The 18,120-nt window shown below is 43.7% G+C and overlaps 1 protein-coding gene across 2 annotated transcripts in view; it reads left to right on the forward strand.

Moving 5' to 3' along the window:
• Positions 1-8,852: 8,852 nt before the first annotated feature.
• The window catches only part of LOC143148143 (dipeptidase 1), a 241,980-nt gene continuing 232,712 nt past the window's right edge, over positions 8,853-18,120 (forward strand). For both annotated transcript variants that reach the window (XM_076314105.1, XM_076314104.1), the window contains exon 1: positions 8,853-9,372. In XM_076314105.1, coding sequence (XP_076170220.1) covers positions 9,367-9,372 — 6 coding nt within the window. In that variant the 5' untranslated portion in view covers positions 8,853-9,366. The remainder of the gene's footprint in view (positions 9,373-18,120) is intronic.

Raw genomic sequence — 18,120 nt, forward strand, 5'->3', positions numbered from 1 at the left:
TAGCTCGCTTCGCCACGGGGGTTCTCGCGTATCGGAGACGGTATCGATGAGTTTCTTTTGCGCGAGTGTACACTTTCAACGCAAACAAAACGGCCACTTTCGTTTCTCGTACGACATTCGCAAATAGGATCGCGTCTCTCCTTTTCCACGAGTGTTTGGACAGCTATGTAGGAAGCAACGGTCGGAACGTTCATCTTTGCTGTTTAATTTGTAAACTTCTCTCATCTTACCTACCTACCGCTGTGAATCTACTCGAACTCTCGGTTATCCTCCACAGACTCGGTTATTTCTATATAGTATATACACATATATATCCGATCTGGCTACCCACCCACTCAACGTCCAAATTTCGTGGTTTCTTCTCTTATTCTGCTACGCATTACTGAAACTAGTTACCCTCGTTCTCTATGCTCGTGCAATAACTTCCAAAAATGCTGCAGCGAGTTTTATCGGTAACCACTATGCGCAAACTGTCGCGCGATTCTTATTTTGCGCATAAATTTAGTAGCTGCGTACCCGAATAGGCGAGTTTCGTCCTTTACGCTACAGCTATTACGTTTCTCGTTCTTCCGTATTTTTCGTACGATTGGTACCTCGACTGGTGTACCCTCGACCGAATTAATTCGAAGATCGCGAACTAAGAATATCTACCCCGATCGTAACGGTATCATCGATGACGAAATATTTATTTTCGCTGCTCTAAGCGTTTCTGTATTCAATTGTACACTCTCGATCAAAAGTGTCTCGAATCTACGGAACTGGAATTTTTACTTCGTCCCACGAAAGAAAGTTACTACTTTATACCGTGTGTTTGGGTTCTAACTCACCCCCACTTGTTTTCATCGCAAACAGAAGGACCGACTTCGAATAATTCCACCGATAAAAAATATTATACCTTTCACCCTTTTATCGAATCATCGAGTACAGAAGGATCCTGGACTCTAGTCTCCAGCAATTGGAATTCCATCAGGGATGCAACCCAAGCTAAAAGCGTCCAGGGAGACACGCAAAACCGTTACGTATCATTTTACGATACCGTGCAATGATTGAATGGATCGTTAGCAGTCATCCTGCGGAAGCGCTGGAGTCCGTCCAAACCCACAGATTAATCAGTATTGGAAGCGGGGAGAGGTCATCGATAATCTTATAATCCCCCCGTCAGATTTCTTGAAGCCCACCGTGGTGATTGATCGCGATCTCTCAATTAGCCAAAAAATCGACGACCGATTAGCGTAATTGATCACGATCCTCCGAAGATGTGGTTTCCCTCAACCGTGTGTGTCATCCGCTCGGGGTTTCGTGGATCGAGGGGGTATTTCGCGGTGTAACAAATATCGATTCTTTTTTATTACATTTTCTGAAAATATAAAATCTCGAGCATTTACCAAGTGACAACGGATACTACTGAACAATTCGCGACAATTGTAAGTATGTACATCGGTTCGAATGAATTTCAAACGTACTTTTCAAATTAACCGATATCTCGAGAACGAATCGATGAATCTTCCTTAAACGTTACACGCGCATTAAACAAACCCTCAGATTCCTTTATTATACGAACAAATATTGTCTCGATATCTGCAATATTTTTTTTTCGACTCAGAAGTGAAAAATTGTATAACATTTAACTTCGTACGTCGTGTACAAATTTGTACGTCGTTAAACAAATTTTATTTTGCTTCGTTCGATTTCGGGTGTCAGCGACCGATCCGTGGATTAAAATCGTTTTCAAATTTTGCACTTTACTCGATTCGTGTTTCTCGAGTAATCTCGTGGTAACCTAACCAAACGCGTGTGCAAAGTTTCGTTATCGATCTGAGATCGTAAAAATATTTCACATTGAACATCGATCCGCGAATCGCCTCTCCGCGCACTTAATCCGGGGGACGCGAATCGGCGGAAGAAGCGAAAAGACCGCGAATACCGAGTCGAGTTTAATTCCTTGTCGCTGCACGTTCCGCGCGCGCGTCGGGTGAACTTTACTGGAATTAATTTCAATCGCATCAATCCACGACGAAAAGTGGGGGACGAACGAAAGGAACTTTGTCGACGATCGAACCGTAACGCGCAACACGTTTCGTAGGTGAACGAAGGGACGCGCGCGCGTTAAAGAAAGTAATTAAAAAAAAAAGAAAAAGATCGAAGTCACCGGCGGCACGAAACTCCCATCATTCGGATTAATGCCTCGGTGATTAAACGCGTTATCGATCCGTGCGTGGGTACACTTTTCGCGGAGAGTGGCCTCGGGAATTACCGTGCGAGGATTTCGAACGGAACGAACGAACGAACGAACGAACGAACGAACGAACGAACGAACGCAAAAAGGAAATTCGGAAAAAGCGAATGGCGCTTGTTGCGAGCTCGTTCCGTCCGGTTACGCGGTTATCGATTGCTCGCTTTCTCGATACTTGGCCCGAGGGCCCTCCCCGTGAATCGCGAACAATAAATTCTTTCGTGTAAACTATTATCGGAATGGTTCCGCGACGCGTACCCTTTGTCCCCCGTTTAGACGAAACGATCCTTCCTCCCTCTTGTTAGATTTCGAGGTGTTCGTAAATTTTAGATCGGTACACTTGGCGGTAACGGTTCCACGGCTTCGCGCAAAGAAACTTGCACGGGTAGTTTCAAATCGATGTAAGCACCGATAGGGGAATTTTTAAATTTCGTACGCGTAGGACAAATTTCGAAATATTGTCCCAGTGTCTGAATATTTTCGTTATTAAGTGGAACGTAACGTGTATCGATTTTATCGAATGTACACGAATCGAAATCGGTAACTTGCGCGAATTTGCGACGCGATGTAAAAACCGTTTTTGAAATTGTAAATATTTTAAGCGATCGGTGCGAGATCATTTTTATTCAATAAAAATGCAAGTGACGCGCGAATGTTATGAATAGTATTATAGGGATGTACAAACGTTGATTTTATAAACTTAAAAAAAGGAAATACTTCTTAAGTCGAGTGGATCCGGAGAGAGAAAAAATTGAAATCGGGTTTATATCAACGGACGAGAAATTGTTAAAAATTTGTCCTCGTTACTTATCGTTGGAAAAATTGGGCGTCGCTGTAACGATCGACGCGCTTAGCTGACTGTAAACGCTAAAATTTATTAAAACGATCTTTATTCTATTTATTCGCGAGAGTAAATTTATTTGCAAAAACGAAAGCGGTGCACGCGCGTTAAGAACAAGTAACGCGAAAAATGAACGGAATCGATTATCGATGAAATGTTGAAGAGAATATTGTTGCATACGATACAAAAGAGAAAAATATTATCCAGAGAATGGTTGACAAACTTGCAAAATAATAGCGCATTTCTTTTCATATTAGAATTTTATTACGGTACAATATTTTCCATGGTGAATCGATCCACTTTTGATTATAATTAACTTATCAAATCCAGATAGAATTATTGAAACAAAGTTTCTCCAGTCGACAAGGCTACCAATCGTACCTCATACTTTCCAGTTATCGGAATCGTTTTATTTATCATTTTATAATATTTACACTGGGAACTATACTATATGAACTTTACTAAAGTTAGAATTGTTAATCTCTGTCGCGTACTTTGATCTCGAAAATATTTACAACGTACACGATTACCTACTTTAATTTTCAATTTAATTTAATTTTTGCAGACGGTATTGATCGAAGCTTTCGATCGTTTCGTTAAAATTCGATATTTGCAACAAAAACTGCATTCCAGAATATTCTACAAAATTCTCTCGCACAAGAGAATTCTGTCGAAGATTATCATCCGTACTCTTTCTTACGATCCAAGGCCCGTAAACCAACCAGTAAGAGACAATTGTAAATCAATTATCCAATTGCAGTTGTATTTACGAGAATTCAATATCACGGAAATGTATCGAGAAATCTGGAGAGGGTAGACAGCGAATGGATGAAATGTTGGGTAACCGTGTGCGTTGAAAATACATTTGCAAGAAATTTACACGGTTAGCTACTTCGATATCCGATTTAATTTGATTTTCGCGTACGATGTCAATCGAAGCTACCAATCGTTCGGTCGAAACTCGACATTTACAAAAAATTACGCTCCGGAGGGTCGAATTAAAAATCCTCTTTATTTTTCAAGGAGTGTCGCTGGTACCCGTTCCCTCGCGATATCCAGATTTGCCGATCTCCCCGATTGAGAGACAGTTATAACGCAATTATCCAACTTCGATTACATTTACGGTAATTCAATGGAATAAAGCTGCAGTCTGTATCGAGTCGTATCGGGAAACCCGAAGAGGGTGAACAGGAGATCGAGTACGGTGAAAAGCAGCGCGTCAATCTCATCCGGTACTATTGATAAAATTATCGCGAGTATTTCACCGTGATTCGCGTTCCTCGAGCGGGTCGGTGGGATCGATATCTACGCGAGGCCCCTTTAATTACCCCGCAAAACGCGATATCGAAGTTGGTTATCGGGCAACCGCGACGTCCGAAACTCGAATTCCTCCGCAACACTTGGAAGCATCGTTCAACCACGGGTGCAACCGTTGCTCTTTACCATCGAATGTCAAAACGAGCCGAGCGTAATTAGGCCCGCCGCGTCTGGGAAACCCACTCGCTCGTTGAATTGGTCATTAACCGTGACGAGGGCATAATTCGAAGGTTGTTCGCGTTCCCGCTCGCAGCGAATCGCTCCGAATGAGATTCCTGTTCCCCGAAATTAAATTAATTAGCGCCTGAAAATTGACCGCGACTGAGCTCATTTTGGCTGGTTAACGCTCCTTGCGGCCCGGATCGTCGTTTCGCCACTGTTCTTGACCAGCCGCGTGCTTCCAGTGGCGTCGACCACACTGAGTTACGAACCCGCAACTTTGGCGAGAATTTTTCACCGGTTCGCCGAAGAAGAATAATTAATGGAAATTAGTTACGTACACCCCGAGTGGCGAGTTAAGTCCGTTCGGCTTAGCTCGTTCGTGTCTCGGGGAACCGGTCGTAAAGCTTTTTACGGTTGTCGTAAATGCCGCACGGTCAGAGGATCCCGCGCGCAACCGGATCCCGGAATTATGTAATAACAATAATTCGCGGCGGTCGGCTAGAGTTTCGTGACGACGGATTAACGTCCAGCAAACTGACCCGGAGTTACGCGTTTGTAAAAGTTCAGGAATTACTAGCGGTCGGTGAAAGGACCGCGTGGACCAGTTCTTTTTCCCGCCGAAATTCGAACTCGACTCGTACACACCTTTCGGGTCTTTATCAACCCTACGCGTTCCTGCGATACAGGCTGCGCCGAGTGCTGCGATCTCTCAGAATACAAAGAAGATATGGAATGTTTTTGGTACAATTAAATAGTGTACAGGAGTGCAAATTTGATTTCTGGTATAGTTGAATAGTACACGGGGGTTAATCTTTCGGTGCTGGGTAAGTTAATCTGTTAAAATCTTTTGAAAAGCGAACGATACATGCCTTAAATGTTTCAAGGTCTCCTCGATATTTGTAGTGCACCTGTAAACTTGTTTCTTTACGATGATCGTTTCAAGGTGGTTTTATTGTACACATCTGAAGGTATTTTATCATTGGTCACAAGATACGATAGCAAAAATATATATACTCGTGGAAAAAGAAAACAACGATGATCTTAAAAATTCCAGAAAAACATATTCTCTGTATTATAAACGAATACATTGCAGTTACCCAACCGTGTATTTAATGGTTAAAAATTTGGTCTTTATCGTTGCGGACTAATGACTCGCCTAAAATTATGGGCACTATTTAAGCGGCACGTTTTTTCTCGTCGTGTTTCCAACGGATAAAAACAACAAGAAAATATATTATACAGGGAACAGTGCGTATCCGTTCTGTATCTCTACCGATTTTTTATCGGGATCCAATTATTTTCTCATGGGAGAGAAAAAAAGAATGATCGAGAACTTTCTGTTTTCGATCCAAAGTACCGCGACTGTTCCTTTTAATTGCCCCGAGACGCGCTCGATTATGGCTCGAAAAAGGCAACCGACGGTGGAAACGGTTTTTTCTTTTCTTTTTTTTTTGTTCTCGTCACGGAACGATCCTTGTCCGCAATTAAGAAGGATTGGTTTTTAATTCGAACGCGACGAGTGGGCTGACATCTCGAGCGGACGGGTGCGTTTAAAGCCGCCGGTAATGCGTGAGTGTTGAAGACAAGTGTTGCTTGTAATTGCAGGAGATTCTAGTAGAAAGACATCCCCGCGAGTACGCTCGAGCCTCGATAATTGCTCAGCGTAACGAGAACTTGAAGCGAAAGCATTCCGTCGAAGAAGTAACAATTAACGGCCCGGCGAGTGCAATTTTCCGCGTTTCAGAGCCCGCGAACCATTTCGTTACGGATGGGAGATTTTTAATTCGAGCGAGTTGTCGCGTCGGCGATCGAACCACGATTCAAACGTAATTCTAATTAGAATGTAAATTATTGTATCCGTGCGAAAAATCTGCATCCCGATCAACGGGATGTTCGGTAACAAGATTTTTTTCGAAATCAACCGGCGAACAATGTTCGTTATCGAATGTAAATTACTTTCGCTTCGTAACACGAGAGTACGTGCATTAACGTTACGTATTTGTAATAATTACAAGATATCGTTCGGTAAATTATTTGCGAAATAAATATATACTCGATAATGATAATTATATAATCGGTCGATACGTAAATCCTGGTACTGGATTTTCGGTGGTTCTCGTTAAATTCGAGAACGATGAATCTTGTTAAGAAATGGGCCGAAATGTAACGCCCGAAAACGCATAAAAATGACATATAAATATGCAGAGCGTCTGGGAGCATTCTAATTTTGCCTCGTGGCACTTTCTTCTATACCACCGACCCGTTTCAAAGATCATTTCTCGTCCCAGCTGCACAGGACACCCTGTACATACGGTACCGAAGAGACAGCCAAGTTCGTTACGCTGCAGCATACTGGCGCGCTCCACATACAGAACGAAATATCATTTGCGAGCATACAGAATACATTTTCAAAGATAATCTAGATTATCATACCGTTCTCGTCGGTAACTCCAACGTGGAAGAGAATAGCCACGTCGACGCAAGAGCAAGGGTGCCCGCAAACTGTTTGAGTCAGTGTGTCATTCGAATACGGTCAAATGAAATTCATTGTATCACTCGGTGCAGTATACGCTAACGCAATGTTTCTTTTTTCTCCCTGGCAGCGAAATCATTAACGTTACTAATTATATCTTGTCCTATAGTTGTCAACGTCCTTTGTATTCTTGGTTTTCGAGTTCGTCCACGTAGAAGATACGAGCTATATTTTTTTCCGCGATACCTCCTCTGAACAAGTTCACGCGTCATATCGGGGTACACAGTACGCAGCGCCATTGTGTTATTCAAATTTAATTAAACGGCATTGTTGAGAGACTTGAAATTCTGATCGACACTTTCTCTACTTTTGTACGTAAAAATATCGAAAGGATCGATTTATTGGGTTGTTCGGAAAGTGATTTCGTTTTCCAAAATGGGGAATATATAATTGAATAAAATGTTTATACTCTCTAAAAAACTTGGGTTTCATTTTCACCAAAAAAAAAAACTTAATATGTTTCAAAAATTATTCGTTGTCGATACCGTTAGATTTTACAAACGTATCGCTGCACTTACGAAAAAAAGTGAGGTTATAAAACAAGTAATCCCAATTGTAGGTCAGGTATTGTACCTTACGACGTGCAGATTATCCGCTGGAAGCAACACCATGAATAATTTTTCAACGATAAAGGATCCTCATTGGATGTATATCTTTATCTGCACTGACGTTTATCGATCGTGAAATATTAACACAACGACTTCCAGATACGAGTTAACTCGTGGCTAACGACTCGCCATTGGACCCTACCTGCGACTAAACAATGGATACTGAACCTTTCAAAGAGGAGTAAAAATCGCTATGCATTAGAGAACTGAATGCCCATTCGCGCAAAAAAATCACCGGTTGTTTCGCAGCTGGCGTTCGTACAAAAGGTGGCGTTGCGAATTGTTTAATCCTACGGTACCGTAACGGTCAACGCATTAGTATCGTATACGCGGTACCGATCTACAAGAAGTATATGCCCTGTGCGTGTTACAGTCGCTGACACTTGGATCCAGATTTCAGAAAGGAGACGATGAAGCACGACTGCCACGTACCGACTTTAATCGATTGCGAGATATCAATACCACCGACGTGAGTTGATAACCAACGACTCGTCACCGAAAGGCTACTTACGAACGAACAGTGGACACTAACTGTTAAAAAAAAAATATTAAAAATCGCCGTGCACAAATCAACTGCCTATTCGCTCTCCTGTACAATAGCTTCGTAGAGTTCCATCGTCCAACACCGTAAACACAGTCGACGCGTTAATTTCGTTCACGCGTTACCGTCAAGCCGAACCAATATCCTCGGCCACGCTCACCGACAATTACATTCGTAATACCGAAAGGAAGAAAAATGACCGCTGGTATGTATCTCCCTTCGTTGGTTAATTGAATTCAATTGAAAATCTCGCGTCGTGGCAAGGCGGTGGGACGAGGATCCGCGAAACGTTTGCGTCCTCGTCCTTGTCGTTCTGGAGTGCACGGGGCACTAAGTCCGGGCCGGTAGCCGTAATAAACAAAGGATCGCCGGTTTTGCGGGCCGGTACGCGAGAAAAACACATTGTTAACGCGGGCGTGCGGTAACGTGCAGGTCGTGGTTAGCGCGTAACATTTTTCGCAGTGGCACGGCGAAGAAAATTCAGGGGCAACGCGGTAGAGGTTCACGCGATAGGGGGGTGCTTTCGTGGCCGAGTAGGGAGCTTGCGCCTAGCCAGGCCGACTGGCTCGAGCTTGCGAGCTTTCGAGCAGCAGCCAGTCGCCGGCTGCCGGGCCACGACCTCGCATCTCGCCTGGCTCGTTCCCACCCCAGGACGTCGAGCTGTGCCGCGGCCACGCTTCTGACGCCCGAGCACCGCACTCGATCGCGACGAGTGGCCCCGATTCGTTCGACCGCGCGGGGGTTGCCTTTCGCGGGATCTCGTTCGCACAGTTTCACGGGCAACGGGAACCGTTCGAAAACGGTTCGAGAAGCGACATCGAGTTTTTCGAAGGGAGACGGAGATACATAGACAGACCGACAGATAGATAGATAGATAGAGAGAGAGAGAGAGAAATTCTGTGCGGGCCACCGTACCGATAGTGACACCCAATCTCTGGACCAGTGCGAAACAGGGACAGTTGCCAGGAGCACCGAAGACCCAGAGTCGATTTATTTTTCTTTTTTCTTTTCCTTTTCGATTCGAGAGGCGATTTCGTCGTCCAGGGGATGACGAATGGGTGACAAGCTCCGTGATCCAGGCCGAGTTGAAGGTGTTTTTCGGCAACGGGGGAACCATGTGAGGCTACGACCATGAGGGTGAGTGTCGTTGATATTTCGTTGTTCTTTAAGTACGATCGTTTCGATGGTACGCGAAGGGACGGGCTCACCGCGATCTCGTGGAACGTGGTAATCGCCTCTTGTTTAAACGGGACGTAAATACATCCAGGATGTGGGATCACGGAGGGAGGGGGTGGGGGTTGGGACCAGAGGTCGACGAGACGTCCGCGCGAATTTTCTGTATTACCGCGTTCGCACCGCGCTACCGTTTAAGCCCGCTCGTTGCGTGCGCTGATTTATCACGGGACGTCGAACGAGCCACGCAGCTCTCGGGGCGTAATTATTTTCACGTGACCGCTGTCGGGATTAAACTCTCGCGGACGGATGTATTCCTGCTTTGCCTCGTGGCCATGGGCTGGACGATCCGATCTGGCCGAGCTCGACATCCGAGGAAGTTTTAACGTGTCCACCGTGTGTGCCTTTCGAAATTTCTTGAGTCGAGTTCGAGGCGCGCGTTACGTATCGAGTGCAATAGAGTCACATCGGTCACGGTACATCGGATGATCGATTGATCTTTGCTCGTATAGCGATATCCACGAGCCAGAGAATTCGCTCTAGAACTTTTTACCGGAGGATTTTTCACGCCTCGATGAACTTGCTGCGAATCGAAATTTCTTACACCCTATTCGAGACGTGCATTCCGAATCTAACGTACCAAGGTCAGGTATACGCAACGTTATATCTGTACGTAACGGTCTCGATACGCGAAAGGTCGAACAACATCTCCTAATGAACCTCGCGTCTTATTCGAGGCGCGCGTTGCGAATCGATTACGCCGGAATCGTAAGTGTCTGGGTATACAGAACGGTGAATCCGTTGCCGATGAAACGAAATTCACGAATAACGAAACGTGCTACGTAATTTCACTTGGAAGGGTTTCCGACTCGTCGATCTGCGTCGTGCGTTTCGTGCTAGACGCATCCGTTGTCCCGTAAATCGAGTACAGAATCGTGGAAGTCACCCAAGCTCTTTCGAACATAATTTTCGGTTCATTATCGCTCGATAAAACGGAAGTAAGTTGTTGCACGCGCCGTAACAGGATTCCAAATTTCTCGATGAATCTCGTCTAAGCGTTGCGTTGCAATCGAGCCGTACGAGGGTCGTGGAGGTCTTCGCGGCGAGGGTATCAATTTATTAGCCGACGGCGATGCGAGATTCACGAATAGCCGGCCACCATATTCCCCCTGATAAGCTTTCTGACATCTCGATGGACCTCGAGATTCCTCGCGCCTTATTCGACGTTACGATGCAAATTGTCCATCCAGGGAGTATTAATACTCGCGTATTAATTTCGTTACCGAGCTGATGCATAAGATACAGTTTATCATCGAACCGTAAAGCGGAATTCGCGAGCAGTTTCGCGCCACGTTCTGAGCGGATCCATCGATTTCTCCAATCCACGGATTTCTCATCGATCGTCGAGGAATCGTGCCCGCGATCGTCGCGAAGATTTTCGCACAACGCGTATTAGTTTACTGCCCGGACGATGAAGCGAGTTTCGCGCGCCACGTTCCCCTCGAGAGTGTTCTTGATGTCTTGGATAAAAATTTGATGGTCCATACGTTCGCAGACTCCCCGCGTCTTGTTCGGTGTTGCGTCGAGTGTCACGGTATCACGGAGCTCTTTACACCTCGGAAATTAGTTTACTACCCGACGATAAAGCGACGCTCATGAATATCTCCGCGGTACATTCGTCTTGGGAGAATTCCCTGCGATCTACACCGGCTGTATAATACTTTTTGACGGGATTCCATCCAGTTTACCGCGCGTTACGGTGCAAATTGATACAAATTGAGTAGGGGAACCTTCCGACCTCGAAATTAGTTAATCATCGAACGGTAGGAAAGTATTTTCGCGCCATTGACCCAGAAAGTGAATTTTTCGCTCTCGATGTAACACGTGTGGGTCTTTTCGGACCCGGAGAGAGACTTTTAGTTCGTTCGGCTTTCCTCGACAATTAAAAAAAGTACGATTAAACGAAAGAATCTTCGTTCGAAGCGTTCGTCCGAGGTCGAGGTACGGGTCCGTTTGGACCCACGAGTGAGTCGATTCGGGTTTCTCGAATTATTCGCGATTTATTCGACCCTCGTTTCGATCTTCTTTATCGTTTAGGTTGCATTCGAATACGAATTGCATCGTTTCCTCGATTTCTGGTACACTATCTATTTCCTCTTACGAGAGAGCGATTGTCAAAAAGACGATCGTCTTTTTCGTTGTACCATGGAAGGTGAATTCTCGCGAAAGAGCGCGAGTACACACCACCGTGTTTGTCCTCCTTTCGGATGAATTTTGAGCCCAGGTGGTCTCACGAAAATTCGATAAATACGCGGATGGCGCGGAGAATGCGGAACCCCGAAAATTAATATACCGCGCTATGTCGTAAACTGGGATTCCTGGGCAGTGTTGTTTCGCATTTGCTCGGATCCGGCCAATAATCTCAGGGTTATCAAAATCTTGATTAAAATCCAACGAATCGTAACTCGAAGAGTAACGTGTGTAGAACATACCTTCGTAACACATTTTTTACATATTTTTGGTAGACTCGTCTCTCGAAGTACGAACAATCTGTATTTGCGAATCGACCTGTATATAATCGAGCGCTGTCGTTGTTTAGGGAACGATTCTCCTAATTTTTACGCAGTTGAGACAAGAGAGGGTAGACACGTCGCACGTTTTACGCTCGTACCGCTCGCAACCGAGCTGTTCGTTCAAATCCGCTTAGTCGTACACAGATTCGCGCTATTGTTCGTATCGTACAATTGACTGTTCGTTTTAACCGAGTTAACTCGCGTGAATGTTTGACATTATTGGAAGAAACGTATGGACCAATGTTTGCATATCTTTCGAAAGTCGCGCGCCGATTAGCACACGGTGCGTTAACGTATATCATTGTTTCGGCGTTCATTTAACATCGATTTTCAATTTTTTAATTCATTCATCGTTCGATATTGCAACGATTCGTTTAAATGTTACTATGCAAAGTATCCTAGGTTTCTCCTGACAATCTACGAACACTTATTCCGTAGATATAAGTCAGAAAAGAATGTTGTATACAGCTTAGTAATAAACACTTTATCACTAAGTTATAAACACATATTGTGTCGACTATTGCGTCCCCATAATGCATGACTTTGCTCTCATTAAATATCTATTATTCTAAATTATTTCTTTACTCTTTTCCTTCTTCGAAAAAATTAAAAAGCAGGGTTTCGTACATTGGGGACATTTTTACCCAACAACTTTCAATGTATTTCAATGTACAGTCGAACCGTAGAACGCTTCAAAGTTGAGTGAACATTTATAACGACACAATTAACGACGGTTTACTGGCCAGGAAGACTCCAATAACAATAATCACGTTCGTGTTTTCGCATCGATCGAGTCGCGAGTCGTTAAATTCTTATTACCGATTCGTTCGAAACGATTCATCTGGTTCGAGAAGTCGCATTACCGCCGCATCCGAAATCGCTATTCGACACGGTAGTATCCACCGAAACCCTGTAATATCGCGAGTCCCGGGCTAATCTTGCGCGTGAAAACTTTTTCATGGCGTCAGCTTCGAGATAACGAAGTACTCCGAAAGACGAGAAGCGTCGCGATAAGCTGGCAAAACTGGGATTCCGGCCGGCCGGCTTGTAAATGAAATTCGAAACTTCCGGGACCGTAGCGTGTAATCCGGTTAATCGCATTATTAATACCAAGACGGGAATAATATAGGTTGACGATATCCGTGTACACTCGAGCGTATAATTCGATTTCGACGCTCGACAAAAAGCGCGAACGCGGAACGTTCCGAGTCGGCTCGCGAGCAAGTTCTTTTCGAGTTCGGTGTACCGAAGAAATTCGCCGTGAAATTCGATTAACGAATCGCAGACAAGAAACGGGACCGTTGATTGCAAAAATTGCTCGAGCTCGTTTCGCGCCTAAGAATAATACGGTGGTCCCCGTTTTCGAGGCAAGGAATCGGTGTCGGTTGCGCTAAACTCGGAATCGGTAGCGAATTTTACTTTGTCCGATCGTCCCGCCTCCAAGAAACGAGACTGTTGATTGAAAAAAATAGACAAGTATGACATAGTAACAAGTAAAGAATCGGTGTCGGTTGCGCTAAACTCGGAATCGGTAGCGAATTTTACTTTATCCAATTGTCCTACTTCCAAGAAACGAAACTGTTGATTGAAAAAAATATACAAGTGTAGTCAGCGTCTAGAAATAGTAACAATAATACCTGTAAAGAATCAGTGTCGGTTGCGCTAAACTCGGAATCGGTAGCGAATTTTACTTTATCCAATTGTTCCGCCTCCAAGACTGTCGATTGAAACAAATAGACAAGTATAGTCAGCGTGTAGAAATAGTAACAGTAATACCTGTAAAGAATCGGTGTCGGTTGCGCTAAACTCGAAATCGGTAGCGAATTTTACTTTATCCAATCGTCCTGCTTCCAAGAAACGAGACTGTTGATTGAAAAAAATATACAAGTGTAGTCAGCCTCTAGAAATAATAACAATAATACCTGTTCAAAGGAGAAATAAATGGGAAGCAATCTACGAATAAATTTCGAATGAATTTTCAATAAGCGTGAACTCGACAATGGTCGATTCAGTACACTGCTTTTGGAGACTTTGACGATAGAATTATCCACGGCGATAGACGTGACCGTTTTCATTATAAAACATCGTGGAATGTTCTTATACAGGTTATCTCGGTCGAAGGATGCCACCTAAGTGTCTCCTTTGTTTTTAACGACACGAGAGAATTGTTTATGGCACAATTCAATGGTTTCGTAGAAGAAATAACGTGGAAGAACCATCTTTCTTCCAACGTTCTTCTTCAGAATTTTTTGTCGAGTTCTTTCAAGATTGTTAATATTTTCTACTAGAGAAACATATTTTGTGTATAAGTGGCCTTCTTTGGCTGAGACGTCCTATATATTTATACTGAACAAAGGTACTGCTTAACGAACCACTTTAAACTGACTCGAGTGAATCGTCGTATTTGTTTCATCGATTACACAGTCGACGAATCTCCCGCGCTGAAGAAAAACAATGGCGGGGGTAACTGCGTCTCGAATTCGTTGAAAAATTTCGATCCTCAAGCACGGAATTGTGGATCGCGTTTCGTCAAAGCTCATTCCGCTCAACAAGTTCGAAAAAGGACAACGGGGGACCAAAAAAGAACGATTCGAATTCTGCGACTACGTAACGAGAAATATACAAATTTAAATTACACGTTCTATCGTATAATTTCTCACCGCGTGTTTTATTATGCACACGAAAGGGAAACTTTTCCATCCTCTGATTATTTCCATCGCGAATCATCGTTAAATGTACCCATACGTGATATCTCGGTCAAAGATCGCTAAATATCTTTGTCTTTAACGACATCGAAAATATTATCGACACAATTGAAACGGTTCTGAAAAAGAAATGTCACGAAAGAATATTTTCGAATTCTTTCAAGATCGTTAATATTTTTTTATTAAACAAGTACGTATATTTCTTCGTAAGTAGTCTCTTTCGTTCGAGACACCATGTACATCTGTCTATCCCTAACAAAAGCACCGCTTAAAAAATCAATCGAAAGTGTCGAGTCTTGAAACCGACGAGTCTCGCGTCGAAGATAAACGGTAGCGGGGCATGACTCAGCCTCCTCAAAGATAGGGTGGGGGTACGACTCGGTGCCCTGTACCCGTGGCAAGAACTCGATCTTCAAAGCGGGGTGTCGGTGAACACCACGTGGGAGGTTTCGACGAGCTCGATTGACCGTGGTTCGCTCTCTTCCCGCGTAAAAATTCGAAGCACGGAATTGTGGACCGCGTTTCGTCAAAGCTCGTTCCGCCCGAGAAATTCCAAACAGGGCAAACGGGGAGAAAAAAAAAACCCCCCGATTCACCGACTGTTACCGGAGGACCGTGAACGAACCCGGAAAAATACCTCGATGACGGCCGTGTGTTATTTCACGTTGCGAGGAACGAGGCGGGCGGCTCGGATCTCCTGCGAGTCATTTCAAACAATTTTCTTGCACGCTCGTAAACTTAGCTGGCTGCAGGCGAGCTGTAAATATTCCAGATGCGGCCCCCCGAGAATATAATAAAACGACGCTTCCGATCGGGCGAACAATTCCCTCGAGGCTCCTTTGATGTACGTGTCAATACTCGAACGCGATAAATATGCCACCGATAGGGTGTTCGAATGTACGGTACACTCGTGTAATGTATCATAATGCGCGTAAACGGTGGGAAGAATTTTTACTTTCCGTTCTCGCGGTCGCGAATTTCCGTATTGTTTCGCCGTAGAGATCGGAAAAGAGTAGACAACGAAACGAGAGACGCGAGTAATAATTCGTCCCTAGCGGGCCCAATAAAAGAAAATAATTTGAAACCGTACGTCAGGGAGTAGGCAGATACTCTTTGCGATTGCGAAAGCAAAGCGCTGTACGTTGAATTATTTATTTCGTTCAACGTTTCGGCCTTTATTTCAACGAGTTGTCGTCAAGATCAAAGAACATTATAATTGAAAAGTTGCAACGCAGTAGAGTATTATCGTTGAAAAGTTGTAAGATAATAGAATGTTACAATGGAAAAGTTATAATGGGAAAAGAATGTCAAAGGCGCGGATTATTATTAACGAAGTCAGATCCGAGCTAGAGAGATCTCACGCGGAATTTCGTTCTGTCTGTTTTATTGTCCTTAGGTTTATTTATTCCATTGAACGTACAAAACTCGTTAACGCGCGTGACCACACTTGCGAGCAAACGAAAGGTACCGATTGCCCAGATGACAGTTAATTTGGAATTTTTTTTTGCAACGGGAGGTTGTAAAACCGGGCCGACCTCAAAACGATCAAAGGCTTCGTTCTCGTTCGGTACGGAATTTTAATTAAATTTCAATTATGGATTCAAAATGTCGGATTAACGGAGTTCGTAAAACCATCGGGGATGAAACTCTCGAAGGTAGTACATTTCGTTCCGATGAAACGGAAATTGTGTTCGCGTTTCTCTTTGCGCTTGTTCTCCTTTGACGTTCTTGTTTCCCAGGACCTTTGGATCTGAATAGAATTCAAGGAAATCGCACCATTTTCGTCCCTTTGTGCACACTCCATTTCCCATTATAAGGAAACATCGATAGTTCTTTAATTGTCTTCACGATGCACAATCGAGGGTTCGATTGTACAGCTTTGCAGAGAGTATTAACGAAATGATGACATTGTCGACGCAACGATTTCAAAAATTATCGGTTCGTTCGGAGAGTCGTTTCGTTTTCCAAAATGGAGGATACATAATTTGATAAAATGTTTGTACATTCTAAAAAAATCGTGTTTCATTTTCACCAAAGAAAACGAAACGACTTTCCGAACAGCCTAATATTATTAACGCTTAATTGTAATTGATCAACGAACGATTATTATCGTAGTGTATTTCAACGTAAACGAGGACAGATTGCGAATCGTCGGACGTTGATTTCGACGACTTTGTGTACCGTATTTTTATCTAATTAATTCGATAAAATTATCATAGTGCCTAGCAGAGTGGCAGTAAGTTTCGTCCAATGTGGATACGCCATGCAAATTACTCGTTCCCCATCGCGGACAGAATTCGATTTCCGGTTCTTGTTCCACCTCGCGTGTGCATCGTAGCCACGAATGGCAATCGATCAACGTGATAATTAATGATGCCCATTTCTAATTATCCGTGTTCCCCTCTGTTGTTGAGTATCCGTGCTTTCTGTACGTTCGTACGGTTCAGACACTCCAGAACGACACACACCATGGACCATCGGGACATCTTCGAATCGGTTCTTGCGCACGTAAATTCTATGACCAACGGAAACCACATTGCACGGACGGCCACAACGATGCACGTCGAAAACCCACCTGGTGATTTTCTCGTGGAAATAATATCTATCACCTGTACTGTTGTTCAAAAATCGTGGAACACGTGGAGACAACTTTGATTCACGGGGTAGAGAGATTCCTTTTTAGGATTGTAAAAAGAACAGAAAAAAAGGAAAAACCAGAAATACGGAAGTGAGAAAGGAATTACAAATTCGTAACTCGATAAATGTAAACGAGTTAGTAGAATGTTATTCGTTGATAAATATAATTGGGAAAAGTTCGAAACCTGTTATTTTTTCTTCAGTACTCCTAACACACTGTTACCAAACAGAGTGTAAGGACTTTCTTTTTTATGGTAAGAATAAGGTCGATGAAATTTTACACGAGTTAATATTTAGCGAGAATCGGAGCGGAACAGTTACAAAAAAAGAATTACACACATATATATATATATTCACTGTGATACTCTACGAAGCGTAGGTTTGAATTGTTCGACGATCGGTATAATGTTCGTCCAGTTCACGCGGAAGCTCGCAACCGCCTCAAGAGTTTTGATCCGCGTTGCACGCAACCCGAAACGATTTCGACGCGAAATACGTGGAAATTGCGAAACAACGAAAATAGTCGCGATGAGGGGTGGAAAAAAGAAGAAAAAAGAAACCGAGCGAAACGATGCCGGTATATATATATCCTTTTTCATTTTTTTCAAATTTTTTTCTTCCTCTATTCTTCGTGCCGAACTCGGCGTAACGATGCACGAGCAAAAAGCGACCGTAACGATACGTGGAATCGCGGAAATTTGAATTTCAAGCGCGGATACGCCTTGGCGCACGTTAATGCACGCGTTACAAATAATGTCGGCTCCGTCGGGGGCATTTGCATTTTTATTGTAATAGTT

Source organism: Ptiloglossa arizonensis, chromosome 6 (genome assembly GCF_051014685.1).
Source record: "Ptiloglossa arizonensis isolate GNS036 chromosome 6, iyPtiAriz1_principal, whole genome shotgun sequence".
Classification (NCBI taxonomy): Eukaryota; Metazoa; Arthropoda; class Insecta; order Hymenoptera; family Colletidae; genus Ptiloglossa; species Ptiloglossa arizonensis.